This window comes from Theropithecus gelada, chromosome 14 (assembly GCF_003255815.1).
Source record: "Theropithecus gelada isolate Dixy chromosome 14, Tgel_1.0, whole genome shotgun sequence".
Taxonomy (NCBI): domain Eukaryota; kingdom Metazoa; phylum Chordata; class Mammalia; order Primates; family Cercopithecidae; genus Theropithecus; species Theropithecus gelada.
In genome coordinates this window covers 19250894-19276735 of record NC_037682.1, presented here as the reverse complement: position 1 = coordinate 19276735, position 25842 = coordinate 19250894, and the positions used below count along the sequence as shown (strand labels likewise).

Sequence of the window (25842 nt, the reverse complement as noted above, 5' to 3'; positions counted from 1 at the left end):
AAGCCTCAGTTTCTCCGTGTCTAGAATGGAGCTGTGGGTCCTGCCTACCTCGCAGGGCTGTGGTGAGGATCACATGAGATGATAAAGTACTTAGCCCAGGGCCTGTCACATAGCAGGCGTTCGTTATTATTCCCTACCTGGTTCCCTTTCCTACCCCATCCCAGCCTCATGTTCCAGGAGGAAGGACCCTGCAACCCACCCTATTTCTGGGGCGCAGGCTTTGCCATTAGGTAGACTTGGGCTCCAGCACTGGCTCCACACTGACTGGCCGGGGACCCTAGGCAGGCCACCTCTGCGTCAACTTCCTCATCAGGAACAGTGTGATGCAGTACCTGTTCATTGGGGTTACGGTTGATGAAATGATCTCAGTGTTTGCCAGGGGCTTAGCACAGTGCCTGACACATAGGGGCTCAGTAAATGTCAGCCGTGACACTGGTGATTTTGGGGGAGGCCCAGCACTCTCTGCCCATGCCTGCCGTCCTGCCCCTGCAGCTCCCTCCTGCCCAGGCGGTCTGCTCTGAATGGGGCACATTTGGGGTCATAAGAGCACTGCCCTGACCTCCCTGTCATCTGAGGCAGCTGCAGACTCCAATAGGCAGAGACCAAGAGCTGAGCCGTGCAGAACTCTGCTTCCCTAGGCACCTCCACCGTGTCCGTCTCTTCCCTCAACACCCCTGCACCTGGCCTGAAGCTGCTCAAGACCTGCAGGGCAGTAGCAAATCAGAGTGCGGTGAATGGAAGGAGAAGGTGCTAGACGTGGGCCTGGGCCTGACTCCTCCAGCCCATCATCTCTGCCTTCATCCTCCCTCCTGTCCATGGTGCTTCCAGGGCATCACCCACCATGCCTAACTAATGCCAGCCTTCAGGGGACCACAGGGCTTCTGTCAGCCCCAGGCAGCACTGTCCCAGGGCTGTGACCTTGACCTCTGTGGCTGCCCGGGGCTAGGATGCATCCCCCACCAGTCTCTCCCCAGGACCAGGACAAGGACCAGGGCCCAGGAGATCGCCTGCTGTGGGGCACAGGTAGCCTCAGGTACCTGGCGGCATTGTCACCCTGATCCATGCCAGGCAGGCTGCCCTTCCCCTAATGTTAGGAGAGGTGAGGGCACAGGAGCTTGATGCTGGCTGTGAAGAAGGGTAGGCAGGGCGGAGGTGAGCTGGCAGAGGGAGCAGAGCATGAGTTCAGGATGGGTCCGGGGAGACCAGGTCCAGGTGGGAGCTAGGATGATGCCCACAGCTCCTGCCTCCCTGCAGCATTTGAAATTGTGAGTATCCGAGCATCCAGCATCAGGGCCGCAGAAGAATGTCCAGTCACAGGCTCCCTCAGCAGCAGAGTCAGAATGGTTTCCCAGCTTCACCCTGGGGTATCCATTCTTGTCCCTTCAGAAAGGTGAGACAGAGCAGGTGAGCACCAGAAAGTTCTTACCATCAGTGCCTCAGACGTACAGGCACGCACACACCCAGAATCCAGAAGGCTTTGCTTTTGGCCCAAGCCTATTGTCACGGTCCCCTGGGTAAAGGAAGACTGAGCAGCCCCTCCCCGGGGTGAGCCAGACAGCGACTCTGCAGTTCCCTGAGACCTAGTCTCCCCTGAGCTACACATTAGACCTTCTCCATTTCCAGGAGTCACCTTCAGCCTGACCCCAAGGCTGGGGGCCAAGAGACTCTGGGGGTCCTGTCAAGACTGAGTTCCTTTGCAGAGAGCCTCGTTTTGTTATAGCTTGGTTTGTGCCATGTCCCGGGGGAGACACCTAACCTGCTCCCCCATGTTGGTGGCAAAAACAAAGACCCAGCGAGTAGGAAGCCCTGCCCTGGGCCCCACCATCCATCCAGACAGACCGACTCCCCATTTTCTTTTTGTTTTCTTTTCCATCAGCTTCTGGTGGGGCAGGTGGAGGCCTTTAGGCCCAGGGGTCTGTGGATTCTGGTGCCTGGATGGGGGAAGAAGGGGTAGCCTGAAGCACCCACCTACCTACGACTCCAGGGCTCCCTAGGGTGCAACGGGGGAGAGTATCAGTGCCCCAACAGCTCTAAACTTGGGCTCCCCTGAGCACCCTTGGGACCCTCACATGGAGGTCAGAGGCTGCAGTGACCCTTCCCTCCCTCGGGGCTTGCTTCCCTCCTCATGGGGCAGAGGCTGTGAATGGGCTCCCAGACGCAGGACAGACCATGGCCTGGTCCAGCTCCTGATGTCTCCGGTCTCTGTGCCCAACAGCCACCCGCCTGCCATGGAGACTTTCTTTAGGAGACATTTCCAGTGGAAGGTGCCAGGCCCTGGAGAGGGGCAGCGGCGGCCCAGCGCTGTGGGGCTGCCCACGGGCAAGGCCCGGCGTCGCTCCCCCGCTGGGCAGGCCTCCTCCTCACTGGCACAGCGGCGCCGCTCCAGCGCCCAGCTCCAGGGCTGCCTCCTGAGCTGCGGGGTGAGGGCCCGGGGTTCCAGCCGCCGGCGCTCCAGCACTGTGCCCCCTTCCTGCAACCCCCGCTTCATCGTGGATAAGGTGCCCACTCCACAGCCTACCACTGTGGGGGCCCAGCTTCTTGGCGCACCCCTGCTGTTGACCGGGCTTGTGGGCATGAATGAGGAGGAGAAGGGTGTCCAGGAGGATGTGGCAGCCGGGGCGTGGAGCGCCGTCCAGCCAGGCACCAAGACACCAGGGCCATCCCCACCCCAGGGCGCCAGGCCGCTGTCTTCCCTGCCCCGCTACCTGCGCCGAGCCTCCTCCCACCTGCTCCCTGCGGATGCCGTGTATGACCACGCTCTCTGGGGCCTGCACGGCTACTATCGGCGCCTCAGCCAGCGGCGGCCCTCAGGCCAGCACCCTGGCCCTGGGGGCCGAAGAGCCTCAGGCACCACCGCCAGCACCGTGCTGCCCACCCGTGTGCGCCCACTGTCCCGCAGGCGCCAGGTAGCCCTACGGCGCAAGGCGGCGGGACCCCAGGCCTGGAGCGCCCTGCTCGCGTAGGTATAGCTGTGGCCAGCAGGGCGAGTGGTGTGACCTCCTGTGGGTCTGGCCTGGGCAAGGGCCTTGAAGCTCTTCCCAAGTGTTCCCAGTTGGGAACACTCTGGGCAGTGCTCTGAAGCCAGCGTACCCCAAAAGGCCATGTCTCCTGCAGGGAGCCTCTTAGTCTCTGGGGCTGCTGGGAGGCTCCTCCGCCCTCCCTGTTGCCAAGGTCATGGAGAGGGCAGAGGCCCCAGGAGGTGGGAAGAAGTAGGGTCAGCGAGTGCTCAGCCCCCTCCTCAGCTGTCTTCTCCTCTGTAGGAAAGCCATCACCAAGTCGGGCCTCCAGCACCTGGCCCCGCCTCCGCCCACCCCTGGGGCCCCGTGCAGCGAGTCAGAGCGGCAGATCCGGAGCACAGTGGACTGGAGCGTGAGTGCCTGAACACCCCTGGGTCCCAGCCCCACTGGGCTCTTGGCCAAGGTGCAGTTGGAGGGTGGAGGCACTCCAGGCAGCTGGGAGAGCCAAGCCTGGAAGGGTTGGGACAGTGGGGCAGACGGAACAGAGCAGGGTTGATCAGGGCGCTGGAGCGGGTTTGTCTTGGGAGAGGGCGGGTGGGCAGGGGCTGATGGGAGGGAGGGCTGGGCGGCCAGCATGCGCTGAGCAAGCCCATCCCATGGCTAGGAGTCAGCGACATATGGGGAGCACATCTGGTTCGAGACCAACGTGTCCGGGGACTTCTGCTACGTTGGGGAGCAGTACTGTGTAGCCAGGATGCTGGTGAGTGCTTGTTGGGGCATGCTGCCCCCTGCTGGTGGAGCCAACAGCCGCTGCCTTTTTTCCGGGAAGGTGGGATCAAGCCCGCTCCCTAGCACCCCTGCTGTGGGTCGCCCCAGGATGGTGAGGGGTGCAGGGGCTTTGTCTGGACGCCAGGACTGGGGCTTCCCAGTGCACACAGAGGGCAGCTGTGCTGAGGCAGGCAGCCTCCGAGATAGACTTACCTGGTGCCTCAGGGGCCCTCTCTTTCCTGTCCTGCAGCAGAAGTCAGTGTCTCGAAGAAAGTGCGCAGCCTGCAAGATTGTGGTGCACACGCCCTGCATCGAGCAGCTGGAGAAGGTGGGTGGGTAGCTCAGCTTTGCCCGCCCCTGCCCTTTGGGTGCTGAGGCCCTTTCAGCACACACACACACCCACACATTATACAAACATGGCCTGCCAGGAGCGACCCAGCCCTCGGGGGTGAAGAGTCAAGGACCCTGGAGCCAAATAACTGCGTTCGAATCCTGGCTTCTCACTGATTAGCTGCTGTATCCCCACTGCCTGGAACAAACCTGGCACCTAGTGGGTTCGTTGAATATCACTCAATGGAATGAATTGACGAATGGTGGCCCTTGTACCATTTCCCATGTCCAAACTAGCGCTTAGAAGAGGCCATTGATTTGCTTCATTGAAGCTTCATAACTCAGCTGTGGCTGGGGGGATCCCCTACACCCCGCCTCTGTGGAGACCTTTCCCCAAGGGCCATTGTCCACTGTGCATTTGCATCTGGGGGCATGTCTGGGCACTGTGCTTCTAGAGGGAAGTGGAGGCAGCACTGGGCAGGCGGGTCAAGGCCAGGGGCAGAAGGGTTCGCGTGGAGGGACAGGGCTCCCCAGCCTGCAGAAACCCAGGCCAGCATACGAGAGAGACTGTAAGACTAGGAATGGCTTAGGCAGGCTCACACGGGCTGCTTTCCCCAGCCCCTGAATTGTAAAGTGAGACTTCCTTATACCTCTAATAAGGCTGAAGTAGGGACAGTTATGAGAAAGGAAATAGAAATGCAGCCCCAAGCACTGTACACTGATCATCTAAGGTGGAAATCGAGCTAGGGTTCCACAGATTAGCTAAAGGTCTCCAGGGGCCAGGCAGTGCAAGTCTGCATGCGAGAACCAGGCTGGCTGCATGTGCCCAGGTCGTGAGTGCCAGAGGGCAAGGAAGAAAAGGATGCGGCCGAGCGCGGTGGCTCACGCCCGTAATGCCAGCACTTTGGGAGGCCGAGGTAGGTGGATCACGCTGAGGTCAGGAGTTTGAGACCAGCCTGGCCAACATGGTGAAACCCCATCTCTACTAAAAATTAAGTAGCCAGGCTTGGTGGCATACACCTGTAATCCCAGCTACTCGAGAGGTGTTGGTTGCAGTGAGCCAAGATTGCACCACTGCACTCCAGCCTGGGCGACAGAGTGAGACTGTCTCAAAAAAAAAAGAGAACGATGAGCAAACCACGGTCCCATGTTAGTTGGGGGGACAAACCCGAAGCTCCCAACCTCCCCCTCATCCTGGGTGCTGGGTGGAAGAAGGAAAGATCCCTCTGGCTAGTGAGGAGGAGGCAGAGAGGCAGGAGGGCTTCTCACAGGAGGTGTCTCATGTTTCAAGGACTCTCGGGATGATATGAGGGTATCCCCGCCTTTTGAGGATGACTCTGGGTTGTCCTGGAGGAAGTGACCATATACCTGACCCCGAAGGGAGGTTCTGACATTTTGGTGGTCACTGCTGTGTTTCACAGATAAATTTCCGCTGTAAGCCATCCTTCCGTGAATCAGGCTCAAGGAACGTGCGCGAGGTAAGTGTCCAGGGTAGGGTGCTCAGGGACAGGGCCACCCTAAGATTCTGGCATGGGCCTCTGTGCAGTGCCTCTGGAGTGCCACCAGAGGGCTCGGCTCCCTCTAGGCTGCTGCTCTCTGAGGTCTGAGTTCTGCCATGCGGAGGCCTAACTAGCGCTGCCTGCGGAGGGGGTGGGACAGCTTGTGCCTCTTGGTGCTTCCCAGCCTTCTCCGGCTCTCCTCTGACTCTGAGCCTCCCCTGGGCCATGAAGAGAGTCTTCAGCCCCTCCTCCACTCATGCGCAGGACTGCAGAGAGCTTCCTGCAGCCCCCACCTTCGATGTGTTGAGCCATGTGGGCCGTCCTCAGGGCTGTGCCCCCGCCTACCCCTCACCTGGTGAAATTTCTCCACTTCTCCCCCAGCCAACCTTTGTACGGCACCACTGGGTACACAGACGACGCCAGGACGGCAAGTGTCGGCACTGTGGGAAGGTGAGAGGCCCTGTCCGAGGAAATCGCCACCTGCACCCGTGGGCTTGAGCTCAGGCTGTATGGCCAATGTGGCCTGCCCATCACTGACCGCACCCTGGCGTGCAGAGTCCAGGGCTGACTCTCAGCCTGGCTGCAGTGCCTTCAGTCCCCAAACACCCTGGCCTGCTCTTGGTCTCTGGGCTTAGCAGGAGAGCAGGGAGGAAAGTTTTCTTCCAACGTGGCACGCCTGGCCTGCTTTGAAGCTGCAAGTGGCCCTTTGGAGAATCGTATAGACTTACTTATTCGGTGACTCCGTGGATACTTGTGTGCCAAGCACCAAGCTGGGCAGCGGTTTCCCACCCTCCTGAGGACAGTGTGGCTTGAAGCCAGGCTTTCCAGGCGACCGCCTAACACAGTCCACAGTTGTTTGGTTCACTTACTTGTTTGCTTCTTGCCCGCCTCCCTCAGTAAGTGCAGGCTCTCAAAGATGGAGAGGCTCACTTCACTGATTCTCAGCACCTGGCCCACTACAGGCCTTTCATAACAGCCTGTGGGATGAACAGGGAATGAATGTGATAGGTACTCGGAAGCAGCAGTAAATTTCTTTAAGAGCACATGGGGGCCTGGTCAGGCCTCGGGGGTAGGAAGGAGGGAAAATCCAAGTGAGGCAGGAGTTAGCCTGCAGTATGCCCACGGTGCTGTGCAGGTAACTTCAGGGAGTCAGGGGGCCCTGGCTAAGCAGCCCTGCTCTTCAGGCTTATTTTATATATATATAAAAATACATATATATATATGTATTTATATAAATACATATATAAAAAAATATATATATGTGTATATATAAATATATATGTGTATATATAAATGCATATATATGTGTATATATGAATACATATGTATGTGTATATATGAATACATATGTATGTGTATATATAAATACATATATATATATGTATTTTTTTTTTAATTTTAAAAAATGTGTTCAGACTGGGCATGGTGGCTCATGCCTGTAATCCCAGCACTTTGGGAGGCTGAGGCAGGAGGATCACCTGAGGTGATGGAGATTCAAGACCAGCCTCGCCAACGTGGTGAAACCCCATCTCTACTAAAAATACAAAAAATTAGCTGGGCATAGTGGTGGGCGCCTGTAATCCCAGCCACCCAGGAGGCTGGGACAAGCGAATCGCTTGAACCTGGAAGGTGGAGGTCGCAGTGAGCTGAGATCACGCCACTGCACTCCAGCCTGGGCAACGAGCGAAACTCCCATCTTAAAAACAAAAAATGCGTTCAGAGCTGGGCATGGTGGCACATGCCTGTTGTTCCCAGTTACTTGGGAGGCTGAGGCAGATTGCTTAAGCCTGGGAGTTTGAGACCAGCCCGGAAACATAGCGAGGCCCTGTCTCTGGGTGGATAGAGGTTGGCAGCAGGAGAGGGACTGGGTCTGCTGCTCCAGGCCTGCCCTGGTGCCCATCCGTCCTGTCTACCCTCAGGGATTCCAGCAGAAGTTCACCTTCCACAGCAAGGAGATTGTGGCCATCAGCTGCTCATGGTGCAAGCAGGCAGTGAGTGGTGCCCCCGCCCCCAGGGCCACGCCCTGCACTGCTGGGTTTGGGTCCCCGAGTCCGAACACGGTCCCGCTGAGCCCTACCCCTCACTCTCCTCAGTACCACAGCAAGGTCTCCTGCTTCATGCTGCAGCAGATTGAGGAGCCGTGCTCCCTGGGGGTCCACGCGGCCGTGGTCATCCCGCCCACCTGGATCCTCCGTGCACGGAGGCCCCAGGTGAGTACTTCCTGTACCCTTGATGCCCCCCACGTACTTGGGGTCTGCCAGCCACCCCAGCCTGCCCACCTTGTAACCAACGCCCCTGCTTCCCTTGCAGAATACCCTGAAAGCAAGCAAGAAGAAGAAGAGGGCATCCTTCAAGAGGAAGTCCAGCAAGAAAGGGCCTGAGGTCAGTCCCAGGCTGGACAGAGGCTGCAGGGGAGCCGGAGAGAGGGGTCTGTGGCTCAGGGTACAGACCTTCCACCCCCGGCTAATGCTGCCAGCTGGCAGGGGTCCGTGTGGGCTCTGGGGCCTCTGAGGAGGGCAGGATTAGATGCCAGTTTCTGCTCTGTGGCCTGGTAAGATCTGGCCCAGAGGTGGTACATGAGGGTACACAAGGGGGGACAGAGTCACCCAGGGGGCCTGCTAAGGATGATGGTAGGGTGTCGTGGACAAGAAGGAGCTTACAGGCTCTCGCCTTGTCTCCCAGGAGGGCCGCTGGAGACCCTTCATCATCAGACCCACCCCCTCCCCGCTCATGAAGCCCCTGCTGGTGTTTGTGAACCCCAAGAGTGGGGGCAACCAGGTAAACGTGGCCTTGCCTCTCAGCTGAGGGCTCGGGCGGGGATTGGGGTCCAGCCTGTCTGCCAGCAGCTATTCCCAGAGCCCATTCTGGCTTCTGCCCCAATCCCTCTTTCCCAGGGATCCTAAGAAAATCCTGTCCTTTCTCCACCCCTCACCCCTTATTGGCCCTGGTTCCCACAGTCACACCCCTCTCCCTGTGCTTCTCCCACTTCGTCCCGCCACTGCCTGCCTGTCTCTCGGCTCCCGTCCCATCCAGGGTGCGAAGATCATCCAGTCCTTCCTCTGGTATCTCAATCCCCGACAAGTCTTCGACCTGAGCCAGGGAGGGCCCAGGGAGGCGTAAGTACTTGCCAAGGTTTTGTGGGGGACGTGGGGGGAAACTTGCCTCACTCCTGGGGTACAGCACACATCCCGTGACCCCACTGCCATCTTCCCATGAGCGTAGGCTGGAGATGTACCGCAAAGTGCACAACCTGCGGATCCTGGCGTGCGGGGGCGACGGCACGGTGAGCTCCCTGCATGGGCCAGCTGAGCACCAGGGCTGGGCCTGAAGCCGGGATCCCTGTGGGCCTGACCTGCCTCTGCTCTCCCTCCCCCAGGTGGGCTGGATCCTCTCCACCCTGGACCAGCTACGCCTGAAGCCGCCGCCCCCTGTTGCCATCCTGCCCCTGGGTACTGGCAACGACTTGGCCCGAACCCTCAACTGGGGTGGGGTAAGCACCCATAGGAGGGGGGTGCAGCCGGGGCCTCTCCAGCCACAGAGGGCTCAGTCCCTGCCTCCTCCCCCAGGGCTACACAGATGAGCCTGTGTCCAAGATCCTCTCCCACGTGGAGGAGGGGAACGTGGTACAGCTGGACCGCTGGGACCTCCACGCTGAGCCCAACCCCGAGGCAGGGCCTGAGGACCGAGATGAAGGCGCCACCGACCGGGTAAGTTGGCCAGCGTGGGGCGGGGCAGGGAGGGCCACTGGGGACTGGGTCCCACTTTCCCACTTGCTGGTTCTGGGATCTTGGGCACGTCTCTTCATTTCTCCAGTTTCCACTTCTTCCTTGTACGATGGGAATAATAGTACTTGCCTCACAAAATGCTGTTGTTTTTGTTTTTTTTATTTTTGAGGCTGAGTCTTGCTCTGTCTCCCAGGCTAGAGTGCAGTGGTGCAGTCTCAGCTCACTGCAACCTCTGCCTCCCAGGTTCAAGCAATTCTCCTGTCTCAGCCTCCTGAGTAGCTGGGATTTACAGGCATGTGCCAACACACCTGGCTAATTTTTTTTTCTTCTTTTTTTTTTTTTTTTTGAGACAGAGTCTCACTGTCACTCAGGCTGGAGTGCAGTGGTGCAGTCTTGGCTCACTGCAACCTCCACCTCCCAGGCTCAAGCTATTCTCCTGCGTCAGCCTCCTGAGTAGCTGGGACTACAGGCACCTGCCACCACACCTGGCTAATTTTTGTATTTTTAGTAGAGATGGGGTCTCACCATGTTGGTCAGGCTGGTTTTGAACTCCTGACCTCAGGTGATCCATCTGCCTCGGCCTCCCAAAGTGCTGGGATTACAGGCGTGAGCCTCCACGCCTGGCCAGAAGATGCTGCTTTATTCCACAAACATGCACTGAGCGCGTGCTACCTGCCAGGCACTACTCTCAGCAGTGAGCAAAACCACGCTCCACTGTTGTGTTCCACATGGCATGTCAGGAAGAAGTGTTAGGGGAGCTGACAGGGAAGAGATGCTGCCAGGCATGCAGGGAAATCCCCCAGGAGCCACCAGGCAGAGTAGGGCTGCGCCTGACGGCAGGTGAAGGCAGACATTGCTGACCAGGGAAGGCCTGTGAACAGATGGGCTGAGCTGGCTCGGCCACACAAGGCCCCTGGAGCGGGGACATCTGTGAGGCCCAGCCCTCATTTTGGTCCCTTGACCTTTTTCCAGTTGCCCCTGGATGTCTTCAACAACTACTTCAGCCTGGGCTTTGATGCCCATGTCACCCTGGAGTTCCACGAGTCTCGAGGTTGGCAGCCTCCCACTGAGGCCAGGGCAGGGTGGGCACAGGAGTGTCCCCAGGAGGGTCAGACCCTGCTCCTGCCAGTGAAGGCATCCATCCCAGCCCTCCCCCAACCACACCTGGGCAGGCTGGGGTGACTCACTGGCCCCCCTGCTTGTCTCCACCCAGAGGCCAACCCAGAGAAATTCAACAGTCGCTTTCGGAATAAGATGTTCTACGCTGGGGTGAGTGGGTCTGCACCCCCGCCTGTGCCCACTTCTTCTACCACCCGTGCCCCTGCCCACCTGTGTCCACCGGGCCCCAGGAGCCTTGCCGGGTGCTGGTAAGGAAAGATCTCTGTCAGCAGATGGTGATGCTCTCTGTCTCCCACAGACAGCCTTCTCCGACTTCCTGATGGGCAGCTCCAAGGACCTGGCCAAGCACATCCGAGTGGTGGTGAGTGGGGCCAGGCTGCCGCGGGTAGGCGGGCCAGAAGGGAGGGAGGCCATCTGGCACATGCACCTCAACACCCTCCCCGCCCGCCTCTAGTGTGATGGAACAGACTTGACTCCTAAGATCCAGGACCTGAAACCCCAGTGTGTTGTTTTCCTGAACATCCCCAGGTGAGGAGGGGCCTCTTGGGGTGGGGGGAGGGGGCCCTGCTGTCCTCTCCTGTAGAGACTGTGTTTTTTTTTTTTTTTTTTTTTTTTTTTTGAGACGGAGTCTCGCTCTGTCGCCCAGGCTGGAGTGCGGTGGCCGGATCTCAGCTCACTGCAAGCTCCGCCTCCCGGGTTTACGCCATTCTCCGGCCTCAGCCTCCCGAGTAGCTGGGACTACAGGCGCCCGCCATCTCGCCCGGCTATTTTTTGTATTTCTTAGTAGAGATGGGGTTTCACTGTGTTCGCCAGGATGGTCTCGATCTCCTGACCTCGTGATCCGCCCGTCTCGGCCTCCCAAAGTGCTGGGATTACAGGCTTGAGCCACCGCGCCCGGCCGAGACTGTGTTTTGAGGCCCGTGTCATCGCCCCGCCCATGCAGGTACTGTGCAGGCACCATGCCCTGGGGCCACCCTGGGGAGCACCATGACTTTGAGCCCCAGCGGCATGACGACGGCTACCTCGAGGTCATTGGCTTCACCATGACATCCTTGGTAAGTGGGCGCTGGCCCCACGGTGCCTGGGAGCACAGCCCAAAGGTGGAAGGGGTCATCCACACTCGCCTCCATGGGCCACGGCAGCCTAGTTCATCCTCACCTTCTTTGTCTCGTTCCTCTGGCTCGAGAGCGGCACCCACCCCCTCTCCTCACTATACCTCGGGATACCTTCACTCCCCACTCTGACTGAGGAGTCACCTTCATTGCCTCTGCCCCCTCCCCTCCCCACCTAGGGCCTCGCCCTCCCCTCTGCCCTCTGACCAGGGGTCACTCTCACCTTTGTTCTCTGGCTAGAGCTTCTGCTTCGGAAGGAGCAGAGCCTGGGGCCCGCCACCCCCAGCCCTGGTGCCATCTGACCCGAGCTTCCTGTGTCCACAGGCCGCGCTGCAGGTGGGCGGGCATGGCGAGCGGCTGACACAGTGCCGTGAGGTGGTGCTCACCACGTCCAAGGCCATCCCGGTGCAGGTGGACGGCGAGCCCTGCAAGCTTGCAGCCTCACGCATCCGCATCGCCCTGCGCAACCAGGCCACCATGGTGCAGAAAGCCAAGCGGCGGAGTGCCGCCCCCCTGCACAGCGAGTACGTGCCACCCTGCCACGTGCCCTGGGCGCCGAGGCCAGAGCCTGCCCTCTCTGGGCCTTGGTTTCCCCATCTGTAAAAGGGGCTGACTGTCCCTCTGCCCCAGGGGTGTTGGAGTGGGGCGGGACCTTCTCTCGGCACGTGGTTTGGTGCCAGGCCGAGGGTGGCATCCAGGCAGGGCCCTTGCTGAGCCCCCGCTTACCGGCCCTGCCCGACAGCCAGCAGCCGGTGCCCGAGCAGCTACGCATCCAGGTGAGTCGCGTCAGCATGCACGACTACGAGGCCTTGCACTACGACAAGGAGCAGCTCAAGGAGGCCTGTGAGTGCAGTGGGGTGGTCTGGCAGGGTGGCCAGGAGGGGATGAGGCAGCCGGGGCCCCCTTGGGCAGGGCTGTGGGATGCAGCCAGCTGCTGACAGGTGCTCTGTCCTCCAGCCGTGCCCCTGGGCACTGTGGTGGTCCCAGGAGACAGTGACCTAGAGCTCTGCCGCGCCCACATCGAGAGACTGCAGCAGGTAAGGGGTGGGGGCTTCCCCAGGTGCCCACCAAGAGGGTGGCGAGAAGCGAGGACATGCCCCTTCCTCCCGCAGCGAGCTCGCCCTGCAGAGCCTCCTCTGTGCTGGTGACCCTACTCCAAGTTCCCTTCCCTTCCCTGGCCCCCACTCTGTCCCAGCCTGGACTTTGCTTCTCTCCACAGGAGCCCGATGGTGCTGGAGCCAAGTCCCCGACATGCCAGAAACTGTCCCCCAAGTGGTGCTTCCTGGACGGTGAGTCTACTCCCAGAGTGCCAGGCTGTTTCCTGTCCCCTCCCTAGGGGAACCCAGGTGGGGGCAGCAGAGGACCTAGGCCTGGACATGGCACTCCCTGATTCCTCGGCTGCCCTCTCTCCCACAGCCACCACTGCCAGCCGCTTCTACAGGATCGACCGAGCCCAGGTGAGCGATTGCAGGCCTGCTCCAGCCACAGCTGGTTCCAGGCCCCAGGGTCGCCTCTCCTGGGGTGCCTTCCCTGTTAGCTCCCCTGATGGGCTCACCTCTGTCCTCATGCCTCTGAGGGCCTTCACACTTGTGTGTGCACAGACTGGGTTGCGGCCCTGCCCTCCACACTGGAGAGTACAGCGTGGTGCCAGCTGGAAAGGCAGCCGGGTACCTAGCAAAGGCTTGCTGGGTGGGCAGGAGGGCCTGGAAGCCCAGAGCCATCTAGGGAGACATAGAAGCAAAGGCACTCTGGCCAGGTGCCAGCTCATCTGGTAAAGGCTGGGCAGTCGGAGGAGGTGTCAGGAATGGGAAGGAGTGGGAGAGGGACAGGCAGGGCCCCTTGCCTGGCCACCTCCTTTCGGTGTTTGTGCTCACAGCAGAGGCTTCTCCAGGTCTGCCAGCCTTGCTGCCCCTCGGCCCCCTCCGTCAGGTGCCCTGACCTCCTGCCCTGACCTCCCCCCCACAGGAGCACCTCAACTATGTGACTGAGATCGCACAGGATGAGATTTATATCCTGGACCCTGAGCTGCTGGGGGCATCGGCCCGGCCTGACCTCCCGACCCCCACTTCCCCTCTCCCCACCTCACCCTGCTCACCCACGCCCCGGTGAGTCCTGGTGTCCTGTTCCTCCAGCCCCCGGCTTTCAGTCCCATATGTAAGCCGATGACTCCGGAATCCCTGTTTCCAGCCCCTCCACCAGTTGACTAAATGGTGTCAACCTGCACCTGGCCAAAGCTCCCCTGACACCTTCAGCCCTGCAGTTCCCTGGGGAAGCAGCCTGACATCCACCTGGGCTCGCTCCCTGACTTCTACCTCCCCTGGACCTCATCCTTCAGCCAGTCCTGGCGGCCCCTGCCCCACCACCCGAGCACTCCCCCCATCCCCACTGCCGCCAGCCTGTCTGGCACCAGGGCTGCCATGCCACACCCTGGCCCCCAGCTCTTATATCCCTGCAGCCATTCGTGCCCTCCCACCCCCGTCTCCACACCACGGCCAACTAAAAATGCAGAGCATACCAGGCCATTCCCCTACCTAGAAGCTTCTTTCTCAGCATCCCTTTGAACTCAGGTTCTCCCCAGGCCCCCGCTCATTGAACTGGGCTCCCAGCCCCCTCCCTGCGTTCAACTCCACGGTCCTGCCCCACTCTCTTCTCCTGGTTCTTTGAGGCCTCAGGCTTTTGCCACCACTGGACTTCTGTCATCACTGCCTCCAACTCTTCCCCTATCTTTCCAGAGCTCCCCCACCCCCATCCCACTCGAATCTCAGCTTGGCAGTTTCCTCCTTGGAGAGGTCACTCCTAGGACCCCTTCTGCAGGGGTGCCACACCACCTGTTCTGAATTCTTCAGAGCACCCTTGCTCTCAGAACTCCTTATTTATTTGACTTGTTTGCATCCCTGAACTAGAATGTAAGCTCCATGAGGGCAAGGGCTTCCTCTGCCTCGTTTCCCTGCTGTATCCCCAGTACCCGGAATAGTGCTTGGTGTGTAGCAGGCACTCAATAAACTGTGGAAAGGATGAAGACGCCCCCAGTTGGGGCTGGGGAGGGCGAGCAGCTGGCCTGTGCCGTAGCTGGTCACAGCACATCGTGCTCTGTTGCAGGTCATTGCAAGGGGATGCTGCACCCCCTGAAGGTGAGGCCTCTCCCTCTGGGGCCCCTCCTTTCTGCCTGGCTGGGGGCAGGAGACTCAGTGGGGTGGGGATAGGGCCCAGATACAGCCTTACACAAACACAGCCTTCGACCTTCACGCACCAACCCAGCCCTGGGCGCACATGCCCGGCAGACACAGTCCTGTCCACTGAAACACCAACCCAAGCCCAGGTCCCCAACTGCAGAGTAACGGGCCGGTGTTCCGTGCAGGTGAAGAGCTGATTGAGGCTGCCAAGAGGAACGACTTCTGTAAGGTACTAGCTCCAGGCTCCAGTTCCTTCCCCCAGCAGCTCCCTCAGGTCCTGGGGAGCAAGGCCTCTGGGTTGAGCCAAGAGCTGACCTGCTCAGGTGCTGTCATCTGTCACCCTCGCCCTCTGTGGGATCTCCAGTGATCGTCCCATTCCACCTTACCCTATCTCTGTCTAGGCCACAATAGATGGCTCCTAGTAGGGGCTTCCTAGCTCAGTCCACCAGTCCCTGGTGCTTAGAAAGGAGCAGGTCAGAGGAAGCACTGCTCCAGGGTCTGGTCACCAATGCTGCCAGGGAGCCCACAGGCTGTGGGGTGAGAGGCCCCTCTGGTGCTCCAGAGAGACCCACAGAGGCAACTCGGGAGTAAGATGTATGAGCGCACTCATTTCAGGCCTGTGCTGGTGTACCCGGCTGTGGGCCAGCGTGTCAGCTGGGGGAAGGAGGGGTGGCCCCAGGAGGCCCTGCCCTGCCATGCCTCCTGCCCTCAGCTCCAGGAGCTGCACCGAGCTGGGGGCGACCTCATGCACCGAGACGAGCGGAGCCGCACGCTCCTGCACCATGCGGTCAGCACTGGCAGCAAGGATGTGGTCCGCTACCTGCTGGACCACGGTGAGCCGGGCGATGGAGCCCAGGGCCTGGGGCCAAGGTGGGAGGAGGAGGGGCTGTCAGGCCTCTCTGACCACCCTCTCCCCTTCTCCAGCCCCCCCAGAGATCCTCGATGCTGTGGAGGAAAAGTGAGTATCTGGGCAGTGCAGGACCCTGGTCATCCCAGAAACCGCCCTTTTCCCCACCCCTCCCATTTTGTCAAGTCAGAGCCCGTAAACTTTCTGGCCACATCTGTCATCCCCCGGGCCACCCCTGTTGCCCCAGAGCCCCGAACTTCGTGCCTTTTCTGATGGCCCTTGGGAGACAGATGGGTGGATCAGGGGCCGGGATGGGGTACACAGCCAGCCCCTGCTCCCCCAGCGGGGAGACCTGTTTGCACCAGGCAGCGGCCCTGGGCCAGCGCACCATCTGCCACTACATCGTGGAGGCCGGGGCCTCGCTCATGAAGACAGACCAGCAGGTGAGCAGACGGCGGGCAGGAAGCCCATGCAGGCACCAACCAAACCCTTCCCAAGGTCCTAGAGGAGAGCTGGGGCTGGGGGCTGTCCCTGGGAAGACGCAGTCCAGACCCTGAGAAACCTGAGCCAGCAGGGGAGGAGCTGGTAGGCAGAGAGGCCTCCCTCCCGACCAGGCCACAGGGAGGTAGAGCCCCTGCTTCTCAGCCTGCTAGGGGGTAGGCCTGCGTCTGGCCCCTGCTGATCGCAGCTCCCCGCTCCTCCAGGGAGACACTCCCCGGCAGCGGGCTGAGAAGGCTCAGGACACCGAGCTGGCCGCCTACCTGGAGAACCGGCAGCACTACCAGATGATCCAGCGGGAGGACCAGGAGACGGCTGTGTAGCGGGCTGCCCACGGGCAGTAGGAGGGACAATGCGGCCAGGGGACGAGCGCCCTCCTTGCCCACCTCACTGCCACATTCCAGTGGGACGGCCACGGGGGGACCCAGGCCCCAGGGAAAGAACCCCGTGCCGCGCCCTAAGGAGTCGCCCAAACCTAGGGCTGGATTCAGGAGCTGGGGGCCTCACCTGTCCCCCTGAGGCCCCCAACGGACCCGGAGGCTCACAGGGGAACAGGACACGGCTGGGTTGGACATGCCTTTGGGGGGGGATTCTGGGTCAGGGCGCTCCCTGGCCGCAGCAGATGCCCTCCGAGGAGTGGAGGGGCTGGAGAGAGAGGGAGGCCTTCGGAAAGAGGCTTCCTGGGCCCCCTGGTCTTCGGCGGGGCCCCCAGTCCCCGCTCTTGCCCCACCCCACCTCCCCCGGGCTTCCTCCCGGACACCCAGCGCCTGCTGCACTTGCCCGCCCTGCCCTGCTTGGCACCCGCTCCGGCGACCCTCCCCGCTCCCCCGTCATTTCATCGCGGACTGTGCGGCCTGGGGGTGGGGGGCGGGACTCTCACGGTGACATGTTTACAGCTGGGTGTGACTCAGTAAAGTGGATTTTTTTCTTTTCTGTTTTCTTCTTTTGCGGAGGAGGTCTAACAAAAAGCGGGGGCTGCGGGGTTGTCCTCGGGGTGGGGAACTGGATGCTGTCGACAGCACCTTCTCGGGTCCCCGGCTCCCGTTTGGGGGTGGGTCCCAGGGCCTGCCCGGTTCCTGACCTCTGCCCGACGGCCGAGCTCGTCGGGACCAGGGGCGGGGCCGATCCCTCCGGCTTCCCGCTTCCCGCGGGGAACAACAATGAAAGTGAAAGGGGTGGGGCGGGGGCGAGCCCGGGCTCTGTGGCCCGTTTGCCCTGTGGCCTTGAGCAAGCCCCTCCCCCAGGCCTCGGGGGCTCTCCCGGTTTGGGGGAACCGGGCGAGGCAATGCCGCAGGCCCGGGGTCAGAGGGGGTGGGCACTTGGAGCCGCCGCTGTGGCCAGGTCTGGAACTTCTCAGACGGCTCGTGTCAGCGCCAAGTTTCACCAAATCCAGGTCTGCGGGCTCCTCCCCCAGGACCCCCACTCGCTGTCCCTCATGCCTGTGCTCCCGGAAAGGCACTGGGTGACCGCACCCGTGACTTTCTCTGGGGGTCCGAGTCCCAGACTCCCCTCAGCACAGCAGAGCGCCTCCCTGCCCACCCGCGGAAACGGCCCCAGGTGGCGCCCCCTCCCCAGTAGCCAGCAGGGCGCCAGGGCTGAGCCGGCCATGGAGGGGAGCGGGCCCGGCTCGTTATACAGTCGCGGGGGCTCCGCGGCAGGCAAGGGAAGCCGGGGCCTGAGGGCGGCCCGGGCCCTGGCGTACGGCAGGGGATGACCCGGGATGGGGGCAGCGGGCGGCGGCTCAGGGAGTGGGCCGGGGGCCGGTGTGCGCGGGCGGGAAGGGGCCTGGGGCCAGGAGACCACAGCTCGGAAGATGGGGCCGGGAGAGGCCGCCGTCGCAGCGCGGAGGACACCGGCGGGGAGAGGCGAGGGCGCGGGGCTGGGCGCACGGACGCCAGAGTAGAAGCTCAGGGGGCGCGGGCGGGAGCGGGGGCGGGGACGCCGGGGTCGGGGGCGGTGCGGGTTTGAGGGGAGGGGGCGGGGCGGGTCCTTCCCTGGGGGGTGGGGAGAGGGGGCGGGGGCCCATGTGACCGGCTCAGACCGGTTCTGGAGACAAAAGGGGCCGCGGCGGCCGGAGCGGGACGGGCCCGGCGCGGGAGGGAGCGAAGCAGCGCGGGCAGCGAGCGAGTGAGCGCGCGGCGGCCCCCGGTCCTCCCGGCCGCGGCCGATCTGGGGGCTGGAGGCGGGGGTGGGGGTCTGAGCTGCGTCCTGGGCTGGAGGCGTCCCCCGGGGAGTCGCCTCTCGGCGGTGCGTCCGGGCTAGCGGCGAGGGGCCGCCCCAAGTCTTCCCACCGCCGCCACCCTAGCAGCCCGACTTGGGGCCTAGAAAGTGGGGCACGCGGGGGTGGGAGGGCCCTGCACGCGGCCCCCGGTGGGGAAGGGGACGGGCCAGGGACTCAGACTCGCGCTCTCCCCCCAGGATGCAGCACCGAGGCTTCCTCCTTCTCACTCTCCTCGCCCTGCTGGCGCTCACCTCCGCAGTGGCCAAAAAGAAAGGTGATGGGGGATGATCGAAGGAGGGCTGGGGACGGGCAGGCGAGGCCCCGCCACCTCTGGGCTGGGCCGCCTGGGTTCCCAGCCTGGAACCCCAGGAAGGCGGCCCCTGAGGGAGTCTCCCCGTGCCCCCGTCCTGAACTCTGTTCCCCGCGTGTTGTAGACAAGGTGAAGAAGGGCGGCCCGGGGAGCGAGTGTGCGGAGTGGGCCTGGGGGCCCTGCACCCCCAGCAGCAAGGATTGCGGCGTGGGTTTCCGCGAGGGCACCTGCGGGGCCCAGACCCAGCGCATCCGGTGCAGGGTGCCCTGCAACTGGAAGAAGGAGTTTGGAGGTGAGGCGGGGCGCAGGCGGAGGGCAGGAGATGGGGGCACAGCCTCGCCGAAGCCTGGGCAGACCCTTGGAGGGACGGCCGAGGGGCGTGCAGCGCTGACCCGGGCCGCTCTCCCACCAGCCGACTGCAAGTACAAGTTTGAGAACTGGGGTGCGTGTGATGGGGGCACAGGCACCAAAGTCCGCCAAGGCACCCTGAAGAAGGCGCGCTACAATGCCCAGTGCCAGGAGACCATCCGCGTCACCAAGCCCTGCACCCCCAAGACCAAAGCCAAGGCCAAAGGTCAGCGAGAGGAGAAGGGGGTGGGGCTGTCCCAAGGGGTCTGCTCCCCCCCTCTCCCGCCCCCGCCGCCTGTGAGGGGACCATTCCAGGTTAAACCTTAAGTTTTGAGTCCTGGCCAATAGCTTCCTGACATCGCCTCACTTGGCTTCCCTGCCTGGAAAAGTCTAGAGATGGGCACTACAAGAGGGGCGGCAGGTGATGCTGGGGACATAAATCTTCCCTGGCCCAAATAGGGACCAACTCAAGCTACTCCATTGGAGCATCTGGCTTAGGACCCAGGGAAAGTTGTCCTGGAACGGCTTGCCTTTGTCAGCTCTCCAGCCACGGGCAGCATCTGGTCAGCTCTGCCCTTTCTAGTGTTGGGAGGAGGTCACAGCCCACCCTGGGCCTCTCAGCTCACTCCTGACTCAGCTCAGCGAGGCCAACAGGGCACGGGTGAATCTGCCCGCTTCTCAGGTGAGGAGGCTGACGCTGTCCAGGGCTGCTGTGACCAGGACCGGAACTGGAAACTTGAAGGTTTTCTGATCCCAAGTGGAAATAGGAAGCTGGGGGTGTCCGATGTCCACATCACAATGGCGGCCCCATCCCTTGCTTCCGGGTCAGCTGATTGGAAACCACTAGGGGGCAGAATCTTCTCCTCCTTCCCTGATGCCTGGGTGTTTGTGGAGCCCGCGGTCTGCAATGGGTCGGCCTGTTGATATGGTATTAATCTTTCTTTCTTGTTTTACAGCCAAGAAAGGGAAGGGAAAGGACTAGAGGCCAAGCCTGGATGCCAAGGAGCCCCTGGTGTTACATGGGGCCTGGCCCACGCCCTCCCTCTTCCAGGCCCGAGATATGACCCACCAGTGCCTTCTGTCTGCTCGTTAGCTTTAATCAATCATTCCCTGCCTTGTCCCTCTCACTCCCCAGCCCCACCCCTAAGTGCCCAAAGTGGGGAGGGACAAGGGATTCTGGGAAGCTTTAGCCTCCCCCAAAGCAATGTGAGTCCCAGAGCCCGCTTTTGTTCTTCCCCACAATTCCATTACTAAGAAACACATCAAATAAACTGACTTTTTTTCCCCCCCAATAAAAGCTTTTCTTTTTTAATATATAAAAGCCCCTTCCCAAGGAGTTTGCTGTGGAAATGTGTTTGGGAGTGGGAAGGTGGGGAGAAAGACCAGGCTGTAGGGACTGGTGGGTTTCAGGGGGCTGGGGGCTTGGTGGTGGGTGCTCTCCAGAGCTCATGGAAAAAGCAGAACAATTACGAAAATTTCTTCCAGGGCCCCCGAAAGGGTGCCCGCCATCAAGTCGCCTAAGCCTCTCGGTCCTCATCTCCCCCAGGGACCAGGGCTGGGGAAGGGAACCTGGCTGACTCACTGGAACCACCGCACCCATCTCAGCCTCGCCCAGTCAAAGGTCTTTTGATCCAACCCACAGCCAATCAGGAAGGTTCTACCCATTGGGGGAGAGCAGATGCGGGGGTTGCGTGCCTACCTCACTGCCCACCTCCCCCTTCCCACTGTCAGGGAAACCCGAGTGAGCCACCAGGTCGACCCCTTTCCTCTTGCCTGTGTGACCCAGGCCTCCACCCTGCAGAAGCCAGAGGGTGAGAGGTTTGAAGAGGGCGGATGGGAATACCGCCCACCACAGCCTCACCCTGACTCGATGTGTGACCTGGGACAGCCTTCTAAGGCCGGGGCCGCAGGGGGCTGTCTTCTGAATAAGCCGACCACTCTCAGCTCAGCCTGGGACCGGAGGAGGCCAGACCTCAGTTCCTGAGAGAGAACCCCTGACCTCCCAGCTGCCCCATCGTAATGTGACAAGGGCAGTGCTGCTGAGGTTGGGGGGACCTGGCCTCCACCATACCCACCCAGAACCTGGCTAAGTAGCTGCAGCCAGAGAGTTCTGCCCCTGGAGTGGGATTTGGGGAGAGGGGGCTGAGCCTACATGCAGGGTGCAGGGGGGCAGAAAGCACCGATTACAGCAGAATGGGGGACTCCAACCCTTCTACTCCCATCCCAAGCCTCCTTTTCCAAGCACTGGTCCCTCTGTTCCTCCTGAGGGGCCCTGGGCTTCGGCCCCCGTCCAGATGTCCATTCTCTCAGCACTGCTGATGGCCACAGTGGGGCAGGTGCCCACCCAGGCCAGTGCCCCACAGCTCGCGGAAGCAGGGCCACAGAGGTGGGCCAGGCAGCCCCAATTCAGACATTCCCTGGGGTGAGCCTCCTCAGCCTGAGCAGAGAGCTGGTCTCTGAATGCAGCCAGAGCCTCTTCTGAGCTTCCTCCTCAGCAAACATGAACACGGAATGGTGCCTGCAACTCTTCCCCACAGCAGGTGAGCCGTGTGGTCCCCCAGCAGACGCACGCAACACCAGCACCTCCTAGGGCACTCCTGCCTGCCTACCTGGCAGTGCCAATGTTCCGATACTGGCACAGCAGCAGGTGCCGGAAGGTCTTTTTAAAGGTGGCGTTGCACAGAGCATAGCAGGCAGGGTTGATGGTGCTGTTGACGTAGCAGAGCCAGTAGCCAATGGACCACACTGTGTCAGGGATGCAGCTCTGGCAGAAGGTGTTCACCAGGACCATGACGTTGTAGGGCGTCCAGGTGAGGATGAAGGCTAGCAGAATGGCAAAGATCGTTCGTGTCACTTTGCGCTCCCGGGCCGCCATCTGCCGCTTCTTGCGCACCTGATTGCGAGCGATGCTGGCGAACTTGCGGGCCACGTTGGCCGCAGGGCGCATGCCAGCAGGCGTGGCAGGCACAATCTCAATGGCTGTCACACACTCATTGCCTGTCTGCTTTGTCACGATCTGGATCTTGGACCATTTGGAAGCTGGGTTGAGGGCCCGCGGCTGCAGGGAAGGGGCGGGCATGGCGGGTGTGGTGGCCTCTGTGGTGGACAGCTCTGTGGCTGGGCGTTCCTTGGTGTTCTGGGTGGCACTGCCTGAGCTGGACTCATTGGAAGTGTCCTTGTCAGTCATGGGGCGTGGTGGTGGTGGCAGCGCCGGCGGGGGGGCCTCCTCCAGCTTGCCGTTGCGCAGCTCCTCCCGGGCGGCCTCCCCGGGTGGGGGCTTCTTGACGCTCTGCTTCATTAGTGGGCTCTTGAGGAAGGCCAACGTCTTGGCTTTCTTCTCCTTCGGGCCTTCGGGCCGGTGCTTGTGGACTCGGCTGCGACTGGCCAGGGAGATGTGGATGTACAGCACCGTCATGATGACCACAGGCAGGTAGAAGGCAGCGATGGCTGTGCCGAAGGTCACTGCTGGGTTGGACAGGAACTGGATGAAGCACTGGTTGTCGGGCACTGTCCTCTTGCCCACCACAAACTGCCAGAACAAAATGGCAGGCGCCCAGAGCACGAAGGACAGGACCCAGGCAGCGGCAATCATGAGGCCTGCCATCTTGGTGGTACGCCGGGCAGGGTAGGTGAGGGGCTTGGTGACGCAGAAGTAGCGGTCAAAGCTGATGATGAGAAGGTTCATGACGGAGGCATTGCTCACCACGTAGTCCAGGGCCAGCCACAGGTCACAGACCACAGCGCCCAGGGGCCAGTAGCCCTTGATGATGTACACGGTGTAGAGGTTCATGGAGAAGGCGCCTATGATGAGATCAGCACACGCCAGGCTGAAGAGGAAGTAGTTGTTGACTGTCTGCAGCTGCCTGTTGACTTTGATGGACAGCATCACCAGGATGTTGCCCACGACAGTCACCAGGCTCAGGGAGCCTGTCACCGTGGCAATGAAGACCATTTCCACCGTCTCGTAGCGATTGTGGGTTGATGACGTGACCAGGCGCACGGACTGATTGCCCGAGCTGCCATTGACAGGTGTGAAGTTGGCCATGTTGGTTGTCAGGGGTGGGTAGGCCGTGTCTGGGGAGGAAGGGGAGAGAAAAGCATGAACTGCAGAAGGGGATGGGGGGAGTCATCTGGAGGCACACTGGCATCAAGGTGACAGAGGGACACTCCCTGGCAGAATGTCTTGAGAGAACTCTGTCCCGCCATCCTGCATTTGCCCATTCATTCAACATTAATTGAGCACCTACTACGTGCCAAGCCTTGCTCAGGGTGCTGTGGCTACAGAAGTGAGTAAGACACACGTGGCTCCCTGCCTCCTGGGGGGAGACATGCAAACACGTGAGCCACAAAAGAAAAAAAGGCAGGGCGATGGGAGAGTGAGTCAGAAGGCAGGACAGCCATGACTCCTTGCTGGGTGATCAGGGAAGGCCTCACCCATCAGGTCATCTGGGTGATGGGGAGCCAGCCACAGGAGGAGCTGCGGAGAGTGGCCCTGCCAGGGGCAGTGGCCACAGCAAAGGCCCGGAAGCAGCACAAGGCCTGGACAGAGGCCAGTGTCGGGGGAGCTCAGGGAAGCAAGAGGAGGAGGAGAGTGGTCCCAGAGGCCCACCAGCAGTGGGTAATGACTTACCCACTCAGTCATTTCTTAACACCTGCTCTCCAACCCCTGTAGAAGGCACTGGGACAAAGGCAATAATAGGGGTATCTATGAGCACCTAACACTGATGGTCTACTAAGTGCCAAGCACTTCTGACACTTGAAAAAAAGCGTCTGTTTATTTATTTATCTATTTATTTGTAGAGACAGGGTCTTGGTATGTTGTCCAGACTGGTCTAGAATCCTTGAGCTCAAGTCATCCTCCCACCTCCTGAGTAGCTGGGACTCCAGGCGCCACCATACCTGGTAACACTTTTTATAGTGTTAACTCATTTCATCCTCACAACAAACCTATGAGGTAGATACCATTTTTTTTCTTTACTACGTACAGTTGGGGAAACTGAGGCACAGAGCTGTTAAAAGCCTGACGAAGGTTTCACAGCTTCTTGCATTATACTGCTGGTGGGGATGTGTGCGGGGTTAGATGGTGAGAGGAAGGCAGTCCCGTAACTAAGAGCTCTGGCTGAGGGAGGCCAAAGAGCTCGAGGAGCCAGAGGGCTTTGCAGGGGACCAGAGATGGCGCCTGGAGCTGGGCACCCCAGAGAGGAGGAGAGTCCCTGCAGAAGGGGCCTCGGGAGGTACCTGCCACTGTCGCATCCCCTTCAAGGAGCCCTCAGCTCCAGCCACAGGACATGCAGCTGGGAGGGAGGCAGTGCAGGGGTCACTAGGGGTTATCAGAGACCCCTGAGGCCCAACTGGGGACCCATGAGGTAAAAAGATTGTCCCAGAGGGAAGAGAAGGGCTGCCAGGGCCGCCCCTTCCCTCCGCAGTCCACTCCCCACACCGGCGGCGCCCTAGCTGGAGTCCCTACCACAGGCCCTTCCCTGAGCCTGCCCTCCCTCCCACCAGTCTCCTCTTAGCTCTCCTCCCCCTCTTCCTCTTCCCTCCATGTGAGGGAGGCCCACGCCAGCTCCGAGTGCCAGGGCAGCCGCTCAGCCCAGCCTCCTTCACACCCGCCAACACACACACCGCTCCACAGACGCACGCGGGCCCATCACAGCCACGCCAGCCCAGCAGGCATGGTCGGATACGCAGTGCTGTGCGTCTGTGTGTGAGAGGAAGAGAGGGCGCGGCAGCCGGCTGTGGAGGAAGGAGGACTAGCCTGCAGCCTGGGCTCCAGCTCTGTGGCCATAGACAAGCCACTGTGCCTTCCTGCACCTCTTTCTCATTTGCAGAATAGAGAGGATCCTGTCCTGGGAGATCCTCCCCAGCGGCTATAGGGATTAGCACCTAAACTTAATCTCTATACATAAACACAAAAATGTACTGCAGGCTGGGGCCAAGGGTCAGGGTAACGGCCCCAAGTCTGACCCCAGCCCTTCTATTCCACCATCGCAGATACAGACCCAGCCTCCTAGCCTGATAGTTCAAGTTCTCCTCTTCTAAATCCTTGGTTCGTAGGAGGAGAGGCTGAAGGGCAGGTATTGTCACCCCCAAGGTCACACAATGAGTCAAGGGCAAAGACCAGATACTGCCCTCTCTCGGGGTCCCTGACAACCCCATTTGGCTCTGAGAGCCTCTGAAATAGAAACTCAGGTGTCACTCTCTGCCCTGTCCCCTCCAGCACCAGGAGGCTGCCCTCCCGCAATCACTCACGTGCAGGAGGGGACAGGGCAGGCAGGAGCAATCAGTCAGCCAGCCCCAAGGAAGCTCACTTTAGCCTCCCAGGGCAGGACACAGGCCAGCAGGATGATAACAAACGGGGCTAGAAGTGCAGAATGTGGAAACATAATAGCTCTTGTTTATTGAGTGTTAACTGTGCGTCAGGAACCCCTCTGAGCTTTTAATATAGATTATCTGGTTTAATCCTTACAACAGCCTGAAAAAGCAGGTATTATTAGCATCCTCATCTTACAGATGTAAATATCCTCTTATAGACGAGGATAATATTAATCAACTGGCCCAAAGTCACCAGGTTAGGAAGTAGGGGAGTGGGCAGGAGAAGAACCCGGAAACCTCCTTCTTAAGTCCAAGGTACTACTGCTCAGAGTTGACCTCCTGCCTCCGCTCCCCTCTACCCGAAAACCACACAACTGAGGGACTGTCCAGGTGAGGCTTGGGTAGGGTCCCCTCACATTCCTGCTGGCTTCTCGACTTAGCTTTCCCAGAAGACAAGCGATGATCTTGTCTTCTCCCAGATCCTGGTGGCCGGGCTGAGCCGGGACCACTGGATGGCCTGTGGTTAAGTCCTGCTCTTGGCCCGCGTGAGGGAGCTGCCAGGGCGAGGCTCAGCGTCTCCCCGACTCCCGACTCCGCCCCGCCCCAGCTGTCGTCTTTTT

At 60.7% G+C, this 25842-nt stretch overlaps 3 protein-coding genes across 15 annotated transcripts in view; 2 read left to right on the top strand and 1 right to left on the bottom strand.

Moving 5' to 3' along the window:
• The window catches only part of DGKZ (diacylglycerol kinase zeta), a 49718-nt gene extending 32758 nt beyond the window's left edge, over nucleotides 1-16960 (top strand). For 2 of the 7 annotated variants that reach the window (XM_025356359.1, XM_025356364.1), the window contains exons 2-31: nucleotides 3261-3369; nucleotides 3622-3717; nucleotides 3979-4053; nucleotides 5477-5533; nucleotides 5936-6004; nucleotides 7474-7545; nucleotides 7648-7764; nucleotides 7865-7936; nucleotides 8237-8332; nucleotides 8588-8670; nucleotides 8777-8837; nucleotides 8931-9044; nucleotides 9121-9261; nucleotides 10252-10330; nucleotides 10493-10548; nucleotides 10697-10759; nucleotides 10853-10926; nucleotides 11342-11453; nucleotides 11835-12034; nucleotides 12253-12353; nucleotides 12468-12547; nucleotides 12730-12799; nucleotides 12927-12967; nucleotides 13476-13615; nucleotides 14610-14641; nucleotides 14869-14912; nucleotides 15396-15516; nucleotides 15608-15641; nucleotides 15874-15973; nucleotides 16235-16960. In XM_025356359.1, coding sequence (XP_025212144.1) covers nucleotides 3261-3369; nucleotides 3622-3717; nucleotides 3979-4053; nucleotides 5477-5533; nucleotides 5936-6004; nucleotides 7474-7545; nucleotides 7648-7764; nucleotides 7865-7936; nucleotides 8237-8332; nucleotides 8588-8670; nucleotides 8777-8837; nucleotides 8931-9044; nucleotides 9121-9261; nucleotides 10252-10330; nucleotides 10493-10548; nucleotides 10697-10759; nucleotides 10853-10926; nucleotides 11342-11453; nucleotides 11835-12034; nucleotides 12253-12353; nucleotides 12468-12547; nucleotides 12730-12799; nucleotides 12927-12967; nucleotides 13476-13615; nucleotides 14610-14641; nucleotides 14869-14912; nucleotides 15396-15516; nucleotides 15608-15641; nucleotides 15874-15973; nucleotides 16235-16351 — 2626 coding nt within the window. In that variant the 3' untranslated portion in view covers nucleotides 16352-16960. Of the gene's footprint in view, nucleotides 1-2215; nucleotides 2960-3260; nucleotides 3370-3621; nucleotides 3718-3975; nucleotides 4054-5476; nucleotides 5534-5935; nucleotides 6005-7473; nucleotides 7546-7647; nucleotides 7765-7864; nucleotides 7937-8236; nucleotides 8333-8587; nucleotides 8671-8776; nucleotides 8838-8930; nucleotides 9045-9120; nucleotides 9262-10251; nucleotides 10331-10492; nucleotides 10549-10696; nucleotides 10760-10852; nucleotides 10927-11341; nucleotides 11454-11834; nucleotides 12035-12252; nucleotides 12354-12467; nucleotides 12548-12729; nucleotides 12800-12926; nucleotides 12968-13475; nucleotides 13616-14609; nucleotides 14642-14868; nucleotides 14913-15395; nucleotides 15517-15607; nucleotides 15642-15858; nucleotides 15974-16234 lie in introns of all 7 variants that reach the window. The other 5 variants (XM_025356358.1, XM_025356362.1, XM_025356363.1 and 2 more) reach the window with 5 other exon arrangements.
• Nucleotides 16961-17193: 233 nt separating this feature from the next.
• Nucleotides 17194-20235, top strand: MDK (midkine). 7 transcript variants are annotated; one of them, XM_025356433.1, is made up of 5 exons: nucleotides 17194-17585; nucleotides 18447-18523; nucleotides 18684-18851; nucleotides 18972-19133; nucleotides 19864-20226. In XM_025356433.1, exons 1-5 carry the CDS (start codon nucleotides 17314-17316, stop codon nucleotides 19887-19889), a joined length of 705 nt encoding a protein of 234 aa, XP_025212218.1. In that variant the 5' UTR covers nucleotides 17194-17313; the 3' UTR covers nucleotides 19890-20226. The 7 variants fall into 7 exon arrangements, with proteins under 7 accessions (XP_025212218.1, XP_025212217.1, XP_025212216.1 ...); XM_025356431.1 differs by having other exon boundaries at nucleotides 17254-17726; nucleotides 19864-20223; XM_025356435.1 differs by having other exon boundaries at nucleotides 17470-17686.
• A 964-nt stretch (nucleotides 20236-21199) lies between these two features.
• Nucleotides 21200-22997, bottom strand: CHRM4 (cholinergic receptor muscarinic 4). The gene has a single exon (XM_025357633.1). It carries the CDS (start codon nucleotides 22950-22952, stop codon nucleotides 21513-21515), a length of 1440 nt encoding a protein of 479 aa, XP_025213418.1. The 5' UTR covers nucleotides 22953-22997; the 3' UTR covers nucleotides 21200-21512.
• Nucleotides 22998-25842: the final 2845 nt, after the last annotated feature.